The 18,630-nt window shown below is 48.6% G+C and overlaps 7 protein-coding genes across 7 annotated transcripts; 3 read left to right on the top strand and 4 right to left on the bottom strand.

The window, feature by feature from the left end:
- Positions 1-3: 3 nt before the first annotated feature.
- Positions 4-3,324, bottom strand: GL50803_0034058 (Mismatch repair protein; the record flags this gene model as incomplete). The annotated part of the gene is made up of 1 exon (XM_001709383.1): positions 4-3,324. One exon carries the CDS (start codon positions 3,322-3,324, stop codon positions 4-6), a length of 3,321 nt encoding a protein of 1,106 aa, XP_001709435.1.
- A 35-nt stretch (positions 3,325-3,359) lies between these two features.
- On the bottom strand, positions 3,360-4,199 carry GL50803_0013512 (TFIIH P34; the record flags this gene model as incomplete). Its single annotated transcript, XM_001709384.1, has 1 exon — positions 3,360-4,199. The coding sequence occupies one exon, from the start codon at positions 4,197-4,199 to the stop codon at positions 3,360-3,362; it is 840 nt and encodes a 279-aa protein (XP_001709436.1).
- A 118-nt stretch (positions 4,200-4,317) lies between these two features.
- On the bottom strand, positions 4,318-4,944 carry GL50803_004008 (Mob1-like protein; the record flags this gene model as incomplete). Its single annotated transcript, XM_001709385.1, has 1 exon — positions 4,318-4,944. The coding sequence occupies one exon, from the start codon at positions 4,942-4,944 to the stop codon at positions 4,318-4,320; it is 627 nt and encodes a 208-aa protein (XP_001709437.1).
- Positions 4,945-5,006: 62 nt separating this feature from the next.
- Positions 5,007-5,771, top strand: GL50803_004007 (Maf1 regulator; the record flags this gene model as incomplete). The annotated part of the gene is made up of 1 exon (XM_038046093.1): positions 5,007-5,771. One exon carries the CDS (start codon positions 5,007-5,009, stop codon positions 5,769-5,771), a length of 765 nt encoding a protein of 254 aa, XP_037902197.1.
- A 1,972-nt stretch (positions 5,772-7,743) lies between these two features.
- On the top strand, positions 7,744-9,495 carry GL50803_00137721 (VSP; the record flags this gene model as incomplete). The annotated part of the gene is made up of 1 exon (XM_001709388.2): positions 7,744-9,495. The coding sequence occupies one exon, from the start codon at positions 7,744-7,746 to the stop codon at positions 9,493-9,495; it is 1,752 nt and encodes a 583-aa protein (XP_001709440.2).
- A 1,929-nt stretch (positions 9,496-11,424) lies between these two features.
- Positions 11,425-17,640, top strand: GL50803_00113876 (putative ABC transporter, ATP-binding protein; the record flags this gene model as incomplete). The annotated part of the gene is made up of 1 exon (XM_001709389.1): positions 11,425-17,640. The coding sequence occupies one exon, from the start codon at positions 11,425-11,427 to the stop codon at positions 17,638-17,640; it is 6,216 nt and encodes a 2,071-aa protein (XP_001709441.1).
- A 17-nt stretch (positions 17,641-17,657) lies between these two features.
- Positions 17,658-18,614, bottom strand: GL50803_0014626 (Oxidoreductase, short chain dehydrogenase/reductase family; the record flags this gene model as incomplete). The annotated part of the gene is made up of 1 exon (XM_001709390.1): positions 17,658-18,614. One exon carries the CDS (start codon positions 18,612-18,614, stop codon positions 17,658-17,660), a length of 957 nt encoding a protein of 318 aa, XP_001709442.1.
- Positions 18,615-18,630: the final 16 nt, after the last annotated feature.

Genomic DNA, 18,630 nt, shown 5'->3' with positions numbered 1-18,630 from the left:
ATCCTACTTCTGCCCCAACATATCCTCGACAGCTTCCATTGTAGAAAGGATACAAGAGTAAATGAACCCTCGTGTATGCTTGTCGCACTGCTCAAGTAGCTCTGTGGGGAAGCCTGCCAACCTTGCCACTTGCGAACCAAATGAGCGAGTGCAAAGACCGTGACAAAGAGTATGCTTAAACTGGATTCCTGAGGCCGTTATTTCATAACTCATGTGACAAAGTCGGACCTGTTTGTCTTGTTCAAGCTTGAGGGCCATTAGCGGACTATGTGTGGATACAACGGCCCGAAGATTCAGCTGAGTCAGCTGCCTGCAGACAGCTTCCGCAAGCGCGTCACCCGTGGTCGAATCGGTGCCACGTCCAAATTCATCGAGAAGAAAAAGGGATCGGGCATCGGGACGTAAGGCCTCTTGGAGTAGCTCTGCACAGTCGGCGGTTTCCTTTTGAAAAGTGGAGCGGATATCTTCTTCATTTCCTATCTTGGCGAGGATTGTGTTATATGGCGTTAAGACCATACCGGAGCAAGGCAAGGGTGCACCAATCTGTGCCAATAGAACAGCAATCCCGATCAATCTCATCGCAGTGGACTTTCCAGACATGTTACACCCGGTGAGGACAAGCATTTTGTTATTCTGGAAGTTGCAATCGAGAGGCACCCATGCCTTGAGACGTGCTTGGCTGAGTTTAAGTGCAATTGGATGATAGGCCTTGCTAATGTCTAGTATATGCTCTTGTTCGTGGACTGGTGGCTGAAAGAGTGGGTAGGACCATGGTACATGTGCGTATATTCGAGACAACTTAGAAAAGCAGCACAAAACATCCACCTGGGAGAAGATAGAGCACATTTCCCGAATCATGTCCTCATGCTCGAAAAGAAAAACCAGAAGATCTAGCTTCAGTGTATTGAGAATGGAATTCTTCCGTCGCAGCAAGAAGCTCTCAAGCTCCAAGAGTCTTCTGAAAGCCACCTTGTCGAGAGCCTGGATGAGAAGTTTTACTTTGGCTCTTGTGCCTTGTGTAGCACCATCAACGGTAACATCCACACCAAGGAGACGGCACAACGCCTGTTGGTTGTATTGCGACTGACTTTCGGTGGCTCTTGTGGCAAGATTTGCAGCAGCTATCGTTTCATTCGGGAGCGGGTCAAGGACAGAAAAGCGGCCAGCTGTCTTAGTGCTGCTGATCTGTGTTATTCCTTCTATCCTAGCAAAATGTGATTGCTTAGCAAGGGGAATTAGAGAGTCTCCAATGACTAGGTGCCGGTCAGGAAAGGGGCTAAATGTGTACACCTTAGCGGTGCTGGTTGCTGGAGTGAGGGCAGTCAGTGGGTAGTCCTTGAGGCTGGGAGATAGCCTATGTGTTTGAGCCAGCGTATTGAGATATTCCACATATCGCTGCTCTATTCTGTCCAGTAATGCGTCTACTATTTGAAGGTTAGGCTCGTTACTGTTGGCACTCAACTTAAAATCTTTTCTGAGCATTGTCTGGGGAGTATCTACCTCAAACATGCTTGCGACTTTATTGTACAATGTTTCAAGAAACTTCCAACAACTGTTGGATGACGAGAAATGCCTCAGCATCTCATTTGACTGCACATTCTTTTCGTTGGAGCCTAGAAGCGTGTGTAAAGCTTCTGCTGCCGAACACGTTCGAATAATGGTCACAAGCAGCTGCACAAATAGCCTGTTGCTGAGAGTGGATTGCTCTAGAACATTGAAGGAGTTAAAGTGACAGTTGGATCGACACCCTAGCACAAGGTAATATAGACTAGTTCCTACTGCTTTGAGAGAAGTGAGAACTGCCTCTACATGCTTGTGGTTCACGCTGTCGGCAAAAAGTTTAATAGCATTTTGTCTCAACTGGATTGTTTCTACGTCATATAACGGGTTCATTAGCCACATCTTCAGCATTTGGGAGCCATCTCGTGTTACGCAATTGTTATAGACTTCAAAAACACTAGAGTCGACGGCTTCGAATCTAGCAAGGCTATCTGCAGAACAGAGAGGTAGGATACCTAGAGATGACAGGGTGAGCATGGGTAATGTTGCTATGGGCGACGAGTTTTGAGGCAGCCGGAATATGCCACTCAACGTGATGTTAGTGAGATACTCGGCGATGTCTCCTTGCTGTATGGGCGTTAACCGCTTATCAGTTGCCAATAAATAATTTAGATAATACCGAAAGGCTGAAGAAATGTTAGCACAAGATTCAAGCGCATCCAAAGAGATGTCCCACAAGAGATTGGTAGAGCAAACAGTGGCATAAAGATTATTGTACGCGTAGATTGGCCCTAGAAAATATACCGAAAGCTGAGCACGAACTAGCTCATAGACACACGAGCTGATAACTATCTCAGCAGGAGAAAGACGCTGTATCAAAGCTATTACCTCCCCCATCGTGCAGGGCTCTGACTTAACTAAAATGAGGCGACGTAGCGGGTCGTAAAATTGCAGATATTTTGAGTCGGAGTCTGCCGATCCTCTATCCTCAATGTAAAGTATTCCATACTGAGTTCCAAGTAGCAATGCAGATGATACGCTTCCAGGTGAATATACTGCAATGACTTGTCGTTTCTGCACCTTCTCTACTTTATCCATTTCTGGCATTTCGTCAGCTATAGCTGCCCGCTTCCCAGAATCTAAGGTCAGTTTGATATATTTGTCCAACATATAGTCGGGAACGCCGCACATACTCATAGACGAGGCGTGCCTGGTTAGCTTTAGCCCCATGGTAACATTGCCAAAGATACTGTCTTGTTCGTAAAGTTCAAAGAAGCGACCCTTCCGGATGTATAGCACGGTATTACTATCAAGTCTTTTGCGGATAGACGCGTACTGTCTAGTGAATCCTGTAGTTGGAGCTTGCTTGCCTTGGTTGGGGCTTCTAATGTCATCATGGCTTTCTTCACTGGTCGACGCTGCTCGCCTTTTAGAAGAGAGGTTTTTCTGAGGAATAGAAGAGTGAAGAGGAGATGCGCTTGCTTTCAGATGACCTTGTTGTGGACTTGCTCCTGGAGTGCTGAAGCCTCTAGGACTGGGACTGGCGCTGGCACTAGTTAAACTGGCGGTTGGCTGGGCTCGAAATGCTTCTAGGCCGGGCCTAACACGTCTGATTAAAGGCTCTGCTATGAATACCTGTGTTTGGCATTGCGGAGTGGAAGGCTTTTGTCTGTCAGCGAAAGATGCGACAGATTTCATGGTTGCCTCATCTTCTGTCTTTACCGGCACAGGTATAGGCTCTGCAGATTCTGAATCTATGACAGTTCTCCCCGAAGACTGAGGATGTTTACGAACAAAGAAATCCAGGGTTAACTGTTTGGGCATCGGGCTTTTTACTGAAAGGGATAATAAGGCTCTATTTACACTGTAGCAGGACAAGTGGGGCAAGAGCCGTTGAAGCAAGTATCACACTGAAGAGTGAAGCAGACAGCACAGGCAATCCCATGGCTTATGTTAGCATGACAAACACTGCACTCTCCCATGAAGTCAAGCCGCTTTTCCCGATGGTACATTCCGGCGCTAGCACCATCATTGAGCTGTAGCGACCTCCACTCAGCAGCAGGAGAAGCCTTGAAGATGTGCGTAGTGAAGTAGGAGACACTACTACCGGAAGCCTTGGGCTTCGGCACATTGGAAAACTTGCTGGCCGTTAGGTAGGCGACCTGCCTCAAGAAGATGTTAACGTCGGGGATGGTGGTCAGTGAGACGATATCTATCTTGACATTAAACCGCTTCGCTGAAAAGAGTGCTGAATTAACGACTTCAGAATCTTGTACACCAGACGCTGTTATAATAAGAATGCGCCCATGGTACATCATGTTGATGCCGCTAGATTCGGAAAGGGAACTCACAATACTTTGAACACGCGCCACAGCAGCAATAGCCGAGAGAAGCGCAAGCCCGGTCACTGATGTGGCTTGGGGGCAGTAGCGAAGGGCTTCTCCCAACGAGCGCCTGACTGCTTCTGGGGCCTGGAGTTCCCCAGCAAGCTTCTCGTTAATAATGCTATAGCTAGAACAAGAGTGCAGGACATTGGTCGAGAAGCCATACAAGTTCCAAATGGCATAAGGAGAAGACTGTCTGTGGGCACTCAACCAAGACACGGTTGCATCTACCAAGTCCAACACCTGCGATTCAGTAAAGTCTTCTGAGGTGTACGAAGTCAAATTTGCGTCAAAGAGGGCCACGATATGATCCATGACGTCGAAAGAGACGCAGGATTCAAAGAGGAAATAGAGTAGCAAAGATGCGAAAAAATCCCTATGTTCTTCTTTATTTTTCCTTTCAGTGGGTTAAATCTCGACGAGGTGGGCTCACTCAGGCCATAGATTTCCAGTGGTTAATAGCCGCGGCCATAGGAAGCAGGTCTGCATCACGTAAGATGTCATAGCGTACTCCAAATTCCACCATATAGCGAAAGGAAGTGTTATAGTACAAGAGGAAATGCCTGAAAACTATCCCAAAGTGGTTGAAGTACACATGGAAGTAAATGTGTAGAAGGCGGCGTAGCATGTGGCGACATCTATTCTTGAAATCTTCGGGGTACTGGTTTGCAGAATCGACGGGAAAAAGCTCCGGGTCTCTCAGCTTGTTGATGTACCATGATAGTACGGAGTTTGTGTATTCAAGGGCAGACATGCTGCGCCCATTTTTGTGGGCAGGTGAAGCCATGTCACTGCTATCTAGATCATCGCAATTTCCCTCGTCTGTCTCAACGACACATACAATCACGTCTTGAGTTTCAGAAATAGACATGGATGGGCATGTATTGGATGTACAGAAGGATGAGGTAATGGCAGACAGCCGCTTGGTGTGCTTAAAGAATAATGACATGTGATAGGCAATCCACTCAAATTCCTGCTCGCCTCTAGGCAGCTCTATGAGACGGTTAAAATTAACATCTAGGGTTCTGCAGACCTCGAGAAGGCGCTGCTCTTGCTCCATTAGGGTTTAGGATTAAAATTAGCAACCCTCAAAAAACTACAAGCATCCTGCAGCATCGACTAATGCGGTATATAGATGCACCAGATCTTAAGGTGCTGTCGGAGAGCATCTCGCGCTTATCATGTAATGGGCTTGTTATCACAACACGGATAGAGCTGTATGGGTTTCGAGTGTCTCAGGCTACGTCTTCTGAACAAGACAGAGACGCAGAATTTCAAATACAGATGGCACGAAGTTATGGAAGCAGCGTAGAGTCCCAATCGCCGTTTGGATCTCTTAACTCTTCGATTACATCAGCATTTACAGAAGAAAATCTTAACAATCCAGCTACGCGGCAGATATATTTACAGGTTATTCGGGCACTTTCTCAGGCATATCCTCACTTTGATTTCACATTGATTCAGCCGTCTCGGTTCTTTTGGGTTCCCTATAGCGTCTGTCAAACAGTAATTGACAGCACATTGATCAGTACTCTGTCAGACTACAGCGCAATACGTCCGTCGCTGTGGCTCGCACTAACAGATATTGCACCTGCCGACGCTTCCTCTGTCTACACGGTAGATCCTTCGCCTTACTACCCATTTGAAGACACAGATGGAGTGTGGAGTCACAACTTCATATTCTACTCTGCAGAGCGCTCGACTGTTCTGCTCTTCATAATAAAAGCATCTCCAGCTGAGTCCTGTGAGGAAAACATGAGCGAGCTGAGCCTCGGATGTGATTTCGATGAGCCATATGACGGCGAGAACTTTGATTCATATCAGCACGACATAAGCCAAAGTGAAGCCGATGATTTTTTCACGAAAGCAAAAATCTTCACCCTATAGTATGCCTTTGCTGCTTTTCCTATATTATTTCCGTGCCAGTGCTAGTGAGCTTTTTTTCAATCATCATGTGAGCTTAGAGATAAGCTTTGCATATATGCAATTGATCCTGACTTCAGTACGCATTGTATGACCTTTTTTGTGTTACTGAGTACGTTTCTCCGCGACGAAATAACTTATTAAGTGAATAGCGTGACCAGAAAGCACTGTCGAACAACACGTCCGGTCACTGGACATTGGACAAAGATAAGCTGGACTAAGACCTCAAAGGGTGGAAGAATTGTGGTTATCCAACGATCGCTAGTATTTGATACAGTGCAGCGAGTATATGCAGGTTTTATTACAAGACAACTGTAACTCAGCGGTTGTACCTTGGAAGGATTAGAACCATTGAGTCCTCACTCTCTTTTCCCGTGGCTTTTTGGCTGGTTCTCACTGTCTGCGAACTTGTGACCGGAGGATCTTACGCGTGCAGGACTAAGTGCAGCACGCCAGCTCAGAATGGAAAGTCTGAATCAGTAAGTCCAGCTGCGAGATGTCATAGAAGTTCAAGCCGTCTGCCGCCTAATCTTGGAGTACGTGACCAGCGGTTCAGACCTATCGACTTAATGGTCAGGGGGATTAGGTGCAACTGTATAGTGAGTTAGGACGTTTGAGGCACACCGTCCTCAGACGACCTTTGCAGCGCGGTGCACCACTTAGAATTATAGTCGTAAGTCAGAGGAACTTTATCTATGCAACCCGCTCATGGATGTACGGTAAGCATTCTGACACGTTTAGCCGTGTTAAAAACAGGGTACGATGCACTGGCTGCTGGCCATGATGACGCTGAAGCCTATGTGGGTCTGTGGTTATCAGGGATACCTTTGATGCTCTTCTATATGAAAAAAGCTACTATGGCGGTGCTACCTGACACAGAAGTTTCCTCAATAGAATGCTTTGTTACTCCGGACACGTGCTGGCTGCTTGGATAGAAGATGCAGCAATGTATCAGCCACAAGACACTGGAGATAAAGAGGCGTGGCCAGCTACCTTGCGGCAGCCTTCCCTCTGAGTGCGCCGAGTCCGTAGGAGAATAGATCCGGAGCTGCGCATTTTGGCTGTCATGGGTCTTTTGTGAAGCTTGGCCAGGTGCCCGGCACGCTGTGCGCCGCTCAAAGGTGTATCCCAGATCCTACAGCGCTGCAGCCAAATATGCTAAGGCGTGAGGAGCGAGCAGCCGAATGGGGTGAGGCACAGCGGCACCTGCCTAGAACGGCCAAGGATCCATGTATTTCGCCTGCCCAGGCGGGCAGAGATGTTAGAGCGTCTAAGCGGACTCAGTGAGTGTCGCCCGAAAGTGAAGAAGCTGTTCGTGTAGGATCTGCATCGAACAGTCGCGTCACTGAGAAAGGAGGCTAATATCTTCTCACGACCAAAGAGCCTAGCAACAACATTTACATATCAATGCATACTATCGCAATGGACTTTCCTTGTGGGCAGTGTTAAAATGTTCATGTGCCATGTCGTGAGGCCATGTCACATTCTGCATCTCCTGTGCCAACGTCATCGCTGCCTATTAGTGCAGAACCTGGCTATCTTGGAAGGCCTCCTCAAGTTCGTCTATGCCTTTCTCGAAGAGGGTCCTTGGTAGTGGAGCCCGCTTTATGAGTGCTGTCTACCTCCTAGCAGAGCAAATTGACGGATGATGCACATGCGGGCTATACACTTTTCCAAAGCTTGTAGGGCACGACATTATGGCGGCTTTAACGATACACAAGCCACGCCCGCCTGCAACAGATGGCCTCGATAGGATGCTCTTGAGTAGGGCACCAGTCAGCTGTCAGTCCTTGGGTACCGCAGAAAAGCACCAATGCCTTCTTGTTCTACACTGCGGCGTGCTCACAGCGATACGCTGAAGGATGCATGCGGCCCGGTGGAGGCGGCTTCCACTGCTATCTGATCGCCCCTTAGTGTGAGCGTGATTCGGCGGGCAATGTTGTACTTGGCAGGTTTAGCATTCGCTTACTTGGCGCTTGCAGATCCAAAATCGTGCACCAACTCTCAAAATTGTGCATCTGGAAATAACTGTCTAGATGTCAATATAAATGGCCAGCAAAAAGAGGTTTGCACAAAATGCGAGGCCACCCACGTCCCGGTCGAGGGGGCGTGCCAGGCGAAGGACGGGCAGGACAAGTGCACGCCGCAGGACGCCCCCGACGGGACCTGCAAGGCGTGCCAGGGGAGCACCTACCTCTACAGCGGAGGATGCTACGCCGCGTGCCCCGACGGGACCTATGCAGATGCCGGGGTCTGCCAACCCTGTGAAGCCTCCTGCGTAAAGTGTGAGAAGAAGGACGCAGGCACCCGCTGTGTGAAGTGCCAGGCCACCCACGTCCCGGTCGAGGGGGCGTGCCAGGCGAAGGACGGGCAGGACAAGTGCACGCCGCAGGACGCCCCCGACGGGACCTGCAAGGCGTGCCAGGGGAGCACCTACCTCTACAGCGGAGGATGCTACGCCGCGTGCCCCGACGGGACCTATGCAGATGCCGGGGTCTGCCAACCCTGTGAAGCCTCCTGCGTAAAGTGTGAGAAGAAGGACGCAGGCACCCGCTGTGTGAAGTGCCAGGCCACCCACGTCCCGGTCGAGGGGGCGTGCCAGGCGAAGGACGGGCAGGACAAGTGCACGCCGCAGGACGCCCCCGACGGGACCTGCAAGGCGTGCCAGGGGAGCACCTACCTCTACAGCGGAGGATGCTACACCGCGTGCCCTCAGGGAACACCAAACTCTGAGACTAACACATGCGACGGAGTCCCCGCCCCTGATTGCAATCTCCCCAACTGCGAGGTGTGCTCGGATGACAAGCAGACGTGCACAAAGTGCCAAGGTAACTACTTCCTCACTCCAGAGAAGAACGCTTGCTTGGCGTCTTGTCCGGCCGGGTCGTACGCGGTTGGGCAAACGTGCGGGCCCTGCGACCCCTCCTGTGCGGAGTGCAGCGGGGCCGGCGCTTCCAAGTGCACGGCCTGTCCCGCCGGGAAGATGCTGAGGTACGCCGACGAGAGCAATCCTACAGACGGCACGTGCGTGGAGCAATGCGTGGAGGGTCCAGAGTGCGAGACGTGCGGCCTAACAATTGGAGGTACCAAGTACTGCTCGAAGTGCAAGGGGAGCAACGTGCCGCTCAATGGCGTCTGCACGAGCAATGCGGCCAGGACTCGGTTCTGCACCACTGCCGCTGACGGTGCCTGCACGGCCTGCGCCGCCGGATACTTCATCCAGGAGGGCGGGTGCTACCAGACGACGAGGCTCCCCGGGAAAAGCATCTGCACGACTGACAGTGGAGGGAAATGCCAAACATGTGCGAATGGACAAAACCCAAACAGCGGGACCGGAGTGTGCCCGCTGTGCGACTCCACCTGCAAGACGTGCGCAGCAGGACAGACACAGCAGTGTCAAACTTGCTTCTCTGGGTACTATAAGTCTGGAACAAAGTGTGTGAAGTGTGATGCTAGTGACAGCCAAATTACTGGCGTGACCAATTGCGTGAGTTGTGCTCCACCATCTGGTGATAGCGGTTCTGTCACCTGCTATGTGAAGATGGATGGCACTGACAACGGCGGAAGCGTCAACAAGAGTGGCCTTTCTACCGGCGCGATCGCGGGCATCTCTGTTGCTGTGATTGTTGTTGTTGGTGGTCTTGTGGGCTTCTTGTGTTGGTGGTTCCTGTGCCGCGGAAAGGCATAGATACTTAGGTAGTAAACGCATCCACTACGTGTAGCCTATGATACTCAGCCCACTGCGCAGGGAAACAGAAAGTCCACGAATATGCACGGGACCACCCACATGCCTGCAGCCTCTCTGCCAACCTCTCTTCCGGTGTCCCTACATCCTCGGAGAGCTGGGCCTTGTGCCTTCCCTGCGCGAGGCGACCCCTTGCGGACCTCCGTCTGCCAGTGCTCTCTCTGTCCCTGTGGCGTCCCCCAGACGACCCTTGCCAGCCCGGTTGCCTGGCGGATAGCACCTGAAAGCGGATCCTTGCAGTCCCTGGGGAGATACCGGGTCCGTAGAAGTGTGGACCAACAGAGGTAAGCCCATGAGACGCTCTCGCCTGGTGTGTGCATAGCTCTGATCTTGTGTACTAAATGCTACTAAAGTTCCCACCGCATAACAAGGTGCCAGATGGGGCCCGGAAGGCAGCCAGCCCTCCAAGATCTGGACAGGAGGGAAGCATTGCCCAAAGCGTGCTGTCTCCTGAGCCAGTGAGCCAGGACTCCTGTCACCCCAGATCATCATAGTGCTACCGCTGTCCACCGTAGAAGCATTCGGACCCATGGTGCCTGAGGTTGTTGGTGCAGGCGGCAAAGGGCTCCTCATAGTGGGCTACCATCAGTGGAAGGAGCGGGAGCCTGAGTGTCGTGTCTCTCTGCCAGTGATCAGCACCCTTTGTTGTGGGTACTAGGGTGGCGAGATCTCCCACCTGCTAACAAGGAGCTGGGCGATGTTCGCTTGTCATCGTCAACCCGGGCTGTGGCTGGCCCTGGGCAGATAGACATGAGCACAGGGATCCCGTCCCCCGTCGTAAACCACGCCACACAGAGAGGGTGTGGTAGTTCGATGTATCTCCCCACGCTGCACAACCAAAGAAGAACGGCCTCTTGGTGCGTAGCTCTGGGAGCCTGCAGAAGCTAACTGAGGGGGCCACGTCTTGACGTTAACTTCTGATACGGTTCGGTAGAGGCCAGCTCGATGCTCGCAAGCTTGTGGGAAGCACCGAGGCCGGCACATGCACCTGGACAGCAACGCAGGCACACATCTCGGATGCAACTCCGCTAAGGATCTTGCGAGGGGTCGGTCTGCGTCAGTGGTGGAAGGACTTTGTGCAAGCAGCTCTGTGGCCTGTTGGTCGCATTCTCCTCTGCCGTAAAGGACACCTACCGATGATCGTTACGAACTGGATGGCCCCTGTCTGTCTTTGAGACTCACCAGTGTGCACAGTTGTCGATGAGGCGGGGTCGTCCGCCAGTCACGTCCTGCTGGACTGGTCACTGTTCCACACATCCGCTACCTAATTATGGGCGGGAGCATCGGACACGAGAAGAGCTACGACAAGGACTCGCTGGGGTAAGCGTGCTCTGCAGCTCCTTTGGATGCCCTAGTCCCTTACGGCTCAAACACTGGGGCCTCAATGCATCTGCCCCTTACTGGGTTCTCCGCCGGCTAGTGCGGTCTAGGCAGACACAGAGGAGTCCCGGCTCCTGTTCTGTGCAAGCTCGTCAGACCAGCCTGGTCGTGAGGCCTGGCGACACTCGTAATTCATATGTCTGTAACTTTACCACGTAACTCTAATTCTATGTCATCGTCCCGCATTCTGAAGCCCAAAATGATATCTAAAAATGAAATAGAGTAATAGAATAGAGTCTCACTTTACAAATAGTCACAGGGCTTCGAGGTCTATATAAACTACCGAATAGCGGTGTGCTTATGATCCTTGTGTGAAGAAAGTTATTTAGCTACGATACCTATAGATTGGCTTCCGTTTTTAGTTTGGGTGCTAAGTATGAGCCGCAAGTTTGGCTCAGACCTAGTACCTCCACCAATTGAGAAACAACTATAATTGTGGATAAAACCCTGGTTTGTAGGGTTGAGCACCTGTCGATTTAATTTTTACAGGCTATGCCTTCCCTCCTAGAATTTACCTTGCTTCTATACAGGAGGAGGGCACTTCTCGTTTCAGCACTGGTCCTGTCTCCAACTTTAGTGTTCTTGGCACTCTTTGGGATCTTTGAAATCATCACTAATCTCCCATTTCCTCTCCGGATGCCAGCCGCTATGAAGCTGCCTTCTTTACCGGCATGTGACCAGAGTTTTTATTGTACAGAGAATACTATCTATTTAGCATACTCTCCCAATACTCAAGAGACCCAGGAGCTGGTAAAGCTAATCATCAACAATTCTAATCTATCCACTTCAAATACCAGGACTGTGGGCTTTGACTCTAGTGATCAGATGATCAAAAACATGTCCCTCTTGGGTCTGGGGCCAGATCCTGCCAAGTTTATCAGTTCCATCAATGTGCAAACTATTATGCGCGAACACTTACAGTATGGCAATAAGACGCTCTATGATGAAATAGACCCGAATACTCATATACTAGATATTCCAAGTGCGCAGCAGATGATCTCTACAATCTATGGAATTAATTACGATGACTATCGACCAGCATATGACTATGCGCTTAATACCTATCACAACATCTTCCTGGCACTTGACTTTTCTATATCCCAGCAAACAATTTCTACACCAACAGGGAAGTCAATCCCCAGCTCTATTAGTTACGTGCTCTATTACAATCAAACTATGCTTTCACGATATGTCTATCAAACTAAGGATAATATAACATTTTCTATAGGAGACCTTTGGAATCCAAATTTCTGGACTACGCTCAGCTATACTGTCAACAGACTCGTCGATGGAGCAATTCTAAAGTACTATCGCGGAATGGACTACACATACGACCTTGCTATGTATGTAAAACGGTCAGATACGACTGTCTATCTCATTAACAGAACATACTGCTTCATGGGTATTGCGCTGGGACTGAATTTAATTTTATCGACTGTGGTTGCGGGTACCTTCCGTGGTAGAACCCACACCAGTCTGCGGCGCTTAGGAGTCAAAGAAATACACCTACTATGCACTAACGCCCTCTGTCTGCTCGTTTTGAACCTCATATCCATGATTGTATTTTGCTCTCTCAACTTCCTTATCAAGGCATACCCATTTGCTGAGTTTGAATATCCTGTTGTTATTGTCTTTGCAATTATTTTTGCCTTAGGTAACACTGGCTTTGCGCTTTTGCTTGCATACCTTTTTTATTCACCTGCACTGTCCCTTGTGCTTTCTGCATTCAGCGTTCTGTGCTTTGTTATCATTCCCTTTTTAATTCTAAGTCATTCTGATACCAAGGTTAGTCTTTGGCAACCCATTGTAGTCCCAAAGGAAGTGACATGGATCTTCATCGTTTTGATTCCGCTGTTTTGTAGCTTTTCCCTAGTTGATATGCTCTTAATGATGACAGAAGGTGGATTTAATTATTCATTCAACTCTCTTGACTACACGAAAATTCCGATCTCCTTCATTACAAGCGATTGGAATAACTACCACTCAACCTTACGTATTTGCATTAGCTCTACAAGCTCCAGTGATTGCGTCTTTCAATTTCCCATGGTGTGGTGGCTTGTATTGGTATCTCTGCTACAAAGCCTGGTGGTTATTCCACTTCTTCTTCTCTTGCTAACGCACTCCAAACCAGAGTTCAGTTGGAGAGGAATACCGTGGTACTTTCTTGTTTCAAAGCGCTTCTGGGCAGTGCAAAAGGATCACCGCCGCAACCAAAGCAAACTTTTACTGGAAGTAGAAAGCTGCAAAACAACTTTGGAAATACGTGGCTTGAGAAAGACATACAAGACGTGCAGGCGCCAGAACACCACATTACGTGATTTCAGCTTCACACTTCATAAAAAAGAAATTCTGGGCCTTGTGGCAGCTAGTGGAGGGGGAAAGTCAACGCTTTTGAATATCCTTAGCGGAGAACTGAAGTTTGAAAGCACATCGGATGACTTAGAGGATTCTATGCAGAAGCCAGTATTTAAAGTACTGGAACGTTATGATCTAAGATCGCCTTATGATGCCTATTACCTCAAGCCGAATATCGGGTACTGTCCGCAAGACCGTACTAACGTGTGGATGGCAATGTCTGTTTACGAAAACGTATACTATTCCACAATTTTCCGCAGCAAGAGCTTGGGAACGTACGACAGCAAAATCTTAGGAGTGCATGGCAGCGTGGATAATTATGTCCAGTTCCTCTTGCGTAAGATCCACCTTTCCAGTTCTTCGGTGCAGACCAGGCTGGCGAAAGACTTGTCAGGCGGCATGCTGCGCCGCTTGGCACTGGCCAACGCTACTGCTGGATACCCTGCAATCTTCTTCTTTGATGAAATCACGTCTGGGGTTGATCCGTTGTTGAAGAGACAGATCTGGGCCTTCGTTAAGGACTTAGTCGAGCTGGGAGATGCGTCGGCTATTCTTACCACTCATGATGCTGGCGAAGTCGCAGAGCTCTCCACCAACGTGCTCATCTTCCGAGATGGCAAAACGATACATGCATCCACTCCCTTAGAACTATGCCGCCGCCACGGCGACTACACGCTGTCTCTCATCTTTGGTGACCTGAGCTTGTTATCAGAATTACCAGAGTTTACTGCAAACAAGGCAGTGGACCTTCTGCGAAGGACACTTATCAATATTACCCCGAACTCTACATCTAGTGGGAGTCTGGACGAAATAAGGATAGTCTCTGTATTTCCACATGTTATCAAAATATCCATTCCATCCATCTTTCTGGACCACTCCTCGTTAGTGATACCTATTACACAAGGGATTGAGTTATTTTGCAAAGACTGTGGAATCGATTATATGCTTTCCAAGGCTAGTCTCGATGATGTATTTGTTAAACTTGTTGACAATAAGCCTTCTGAAATCACTTCACAGACTTGCGGACCTCAAGTCTCGGCTGCTATGCACAAAAAGATTGTTCGTCCCATACGTCCCAATCCATTGAAGTATATGTTTTATAAAAATTGGTTAGCGGATTGTCGCGAGTACTTTGTGAAGTTCATTGGTGTTCTTGTAGTTAACGTGGCAGCCACTGCCCTCGTTGTTTCAATGCTTTCAAATTCAGTTAAGACAATAACCGAGTCTGCTGCGCAGCTTTTCAGACCACTGACTGCAACCTATGCGGAGGGGTGCATTTCTGCGTGTAGGTCTACAGCAGGCAATAAGCCATTGAAGGAGGTTATCGAGACCTGCTTTTCTGATCGTAGTTCTGCATTATTTGCGCCATTTTACCAATATATGGGTTCTCTTCCCGTATGTCAGAGCTATGCAAAGTTTCTTGGCTTAGACATAGCAAACACCTCATACTACGTCCTTGGCGACGGAGCTTACATTCAGCCCCAGCAAGGTCTGGACTCTTCTATTGCCGATTGGGCCTATCTTGGAGTGATAACAGAGGAGGCGCCACCAACTTGGTTGGGCAAAATGGTTGGAAGTGCTGGGTACCCTCACCTGGGTGGCGTGGAGCTACGCAGCCTGAAGACAGACACAGGGCCGGGCGATGACTTCACTTTGCTTTTAAGCAAGATGAAATTGCCGCAGGAGTGGATTATTCCCTTAAGCACATACGATACTATCACACCATTTTATGGCCTTAATAGTGTAATGGAGTTTAGGACCCCGGCTACGGACGAAGACAACGTCTTTAGCTATTACTTTCCGAAGACAATTTTATCTGTAGCTAGGTACGAGTGTCTTATTCCCTCTGGCTCGGAATATAAGGTGTTGGCCTCTGGAGACTGTCCCAGTGATACCCAAGCAAAAAGCTGCATCTATAGAGACGAAGGGATAGTGTATTTCTCAACAGTACGGAGTATGATGCGTGAGTTCTATGACGGTCAGGCTAAGACCGTTAACTATGCCGATCAAACAGAGGCGCTGAATGTTTCCAAGCGGATCTCTATTGTCCGAGATGCCTTCATGCGGATGCCCACTGCAGTGATTGCTATCCATTCATCATCTGCGCCGAACGCGCTTAGCTTTACACTATATGGGCCCCTGCCTCCTATGGGGACTCAAAATCGCGGCTTCTCCAATACCTATATCAATCTAAGATTCAACAACACAAACCATCGTGCAAACATGCCTGCCTTCCCGTATTTCGGTGGTGTTGGTGCGTTGGGATACAATATGCTTCAGAACCCCCTTCGTATCGACCCTTCCCTTGCTGTTCCAATGCTTGATCAAGTTGTGAGATTTGTTGGCTCTATCTTTCGGCGTGACATCATGAAGGCTGAGTTAGGGAGAGGCACCTCTTATGACCAAGCGCTGACAGTAGCGTATAGCTTCACCTATACTGCCAAGGTTCAAGTGATGCCATATTTCTCAAATCCGAGATTTGCATTTCCAAGTGACCACATTATGCTTCTGCGCCAGATGGAGCTTCTTACTTCTTATGTCATGCCTTTTGTATTCCTTGTTCCAATGATAATAGTAGGCATTCGGGTGGCACGCGAGATTGAAGACCGATTACTGCGGGTCTTCCTACTTCATAATATCTCCAAGCATCTATTCTTGGGATCGCATATTCTCTACTACACCCTCTGGTCCTTTGTAGCATCATTTCTCTGCATTCTGATTCTCTCTGTGTCTATACCCGCCTTCTTGTGGAGCAATCCTCCCACAACCATTTTGTGCCTGCTATTTCTGTACTTACTAGCCAGCTTCAATTGTACGACTTATTCTATTCTTATTGCCCTCTTAGTGAAACAGGTACGGTTGGCAATCCTTCTTATCTCTATTGTAGTCTTTATCAATATCATCTACTGTTCTATTATCAAAATGAATGAACCTATATCTCTAGCGCTAAGTCTTGTTTTGCCGTCGCTGGGTGTCTTTTGGGAGCTGACCTATACTGTCTCTTTTGGATTCATTAATGTAGGCCCGATTATTACATGTGTTGCTATTTTCCTTGTGCATCTAGGATTCTGCTTCGTTGCTATATATTTCATCGATGGTTGTGCTACGTGCACTGCATGTAAGTCCAGCTCTACAGTACACAAACAAGATGTTCAGGACCCGAGGATATACACCAGTTTCACGACACTTCCAGATACCTTTGCCTCCGTATCCACCATGCATACCTCCACATTTTTGGAAAGATCAGCAGACGACTTTGCACTTACTCGCACGCCCATGCAAAGTGTGTTTAGTACTTTGTCTACTTATTCCTTAAACGAAAGCACAGCCAAGAGAGCGCATTTGGATATCAAAAATGTTTTTCATAAGTACCCAAGTGGCAATGTGGCGATAAAGGATATATCTTTTAGCATTGCCGACGGAGAGGTTTTCGCTCTTCTAGGTGGGAATGGGGCAGGAAAGTCAACGCTTATGCACGCACTCACAGGGCTTCACGTCCCAACTAGGGGGACTGCAATGTGTATTCGTAACGATAAGGACTCCCACAAAGTCAATCTATTCAACCCGACCACGCGTCACGGAGAGCTCCTCACAATCATTCCTCAGGACGACTTGCTCTACCCAGAATTCACTGTACTCGATCACATGATTATCATGGCCGGTATAACATCTAAGAACTTGAGGCCAAACATCAAGAGCATTCATGTTGTATTGCAGACAGTTGAATTGTATGACCACATGCACAAACGCGCTAGGGAGCTTTCGGGAGGTATGCAGCGCCGGCTTACACTTGCAATGGTCATAGTGTCATCCCCCTCTTTGGTTTGCCTTGATGAGATCACCACAGGTCTCTCTAGTCGCATGAAGACAGACATTTGGAAGGCTATTATCGCAAGCCGCGGTGTCTGCCGCACGATGATGCTGACAACGCACGACATGCAGGAAGTAGAAGCCCTTGCAGATAGGTGCTGCATCATGAAATCAGGAGAGATTGTCGCACTAGGAACCATGGCAGAAATCTGTAGTCGTAGCAAGGTAAAGTTTTCCGTGACCGTGGCTTTGCAGCCAAGCAGCTCGGCTATAGAGCCTGTACATTCTCTCCTGACAGGCATAGAGTTGGCATCTTTAGCATCTTGTTACACCGAAAAGATCTACGCAACCCCAAGCGGCGCGTGCCTTATCGGACATACGTTGTCAGAGTCTACCGGCTGTGTAACATATATGTTTGGAGCCAATTCCTTACTTGCAGATGTACTGCTAGATCTAGATCGCATTGAAATTCTCTCTTCACACTACTGGACTATTGAATCTTGCCGCTTCGAGCAAGCGTTCATGGATCTGATAGAAGAATAGCTTGCTGCATTGTAAGTTCACTTGTCTTTTTCCAATTTTCGCTGGATCCTAGAGCGTATGTCAGTAAGCTGAAGATACTGAATCTTCACACGCAGCCTTTCTGGAAGTGTACCCAGGACACTCGTCATAATACGATGAAAATAGTATGGATTAACAACCGTGGAGCTCCATCTCGCCTTGAAGAGACAACGGACGAAGTGATCTGGAGATATAAATAATAGGCCTGTTCGCTTAGTGAGCGTCATATTGGATGCAATCCACGCCGGAGCCGCCACAAGCACGGTTATGGCGGCAGGCCTAAGCTCCTCTTGTAAAGCAATGCCAAATGCGTGTGTATATGCTTTGGATGCACTATAGCACGCTACCATCGGACAAGGCAGGGTGCCATTGATGCTGCCCATGAAAACAATCAAGCTATTTTTCCGTGTCTTCAGCTTTGGGAGTATAAGACGGGTGAGAAGGGTAGTACCTTGAACATTTACCGCGACAATACTCTCTAGAGTTTCCGGTGAGATGTCTAACGTATCGTCAGGAAGGATGTTGATGGCTCCTGCATTATTAATAAGCACTGCAACATTTATTTCATTAAGCGATTCAACTAAGTCACAGATGGATGCACGAGAACCCAGATCACATGTTCTAGTCAATACAGTTACCGCAGGGAATTTTGCCGATAGGGTTTTAGCAGCTGATTCAAGTAGATCTTCAGACCTTCCGGTTAGGACGAGTGAATAACCTTCTTTAGCGAGATATTCAGCAAATGCCGACCCCACAGATCCAGTAGCTCCTGTGATAAGGGCAAACGGACGTGCAGTCCCCGTGGATGTAGGCTCTAAGGAATCTTGCATGTATGAACGGATGCGTTTGGACGCTTTTCTGTCAGATAGAGTAAATAATGGGATGATAAATATCTTACAGAGCCATAAGCAGAGCAGGATTGCCAGACTCAAGGCCAGACAGCACACGGTGGACATTTTTGCAGAGACAGTC

This window comes from Giardia intestinalis, chromosome 5, assembly GCF_000002435.2.
Source record: "Giardia intestinalis strain WB C6 chromosome 5, whole genome shotgun sequence".
NCBI classification, from domain to species: domain Eukaryota; phylum Fornicata; order Diplomonadida; family Hexamitidae; genus Giardia; species Giardia duodenalis.
The sequence above is the reverse complement of the archived record's forward strand: the minus strand, read 5'-3'. Positions and strand labels throughout refer to the sequence as shown.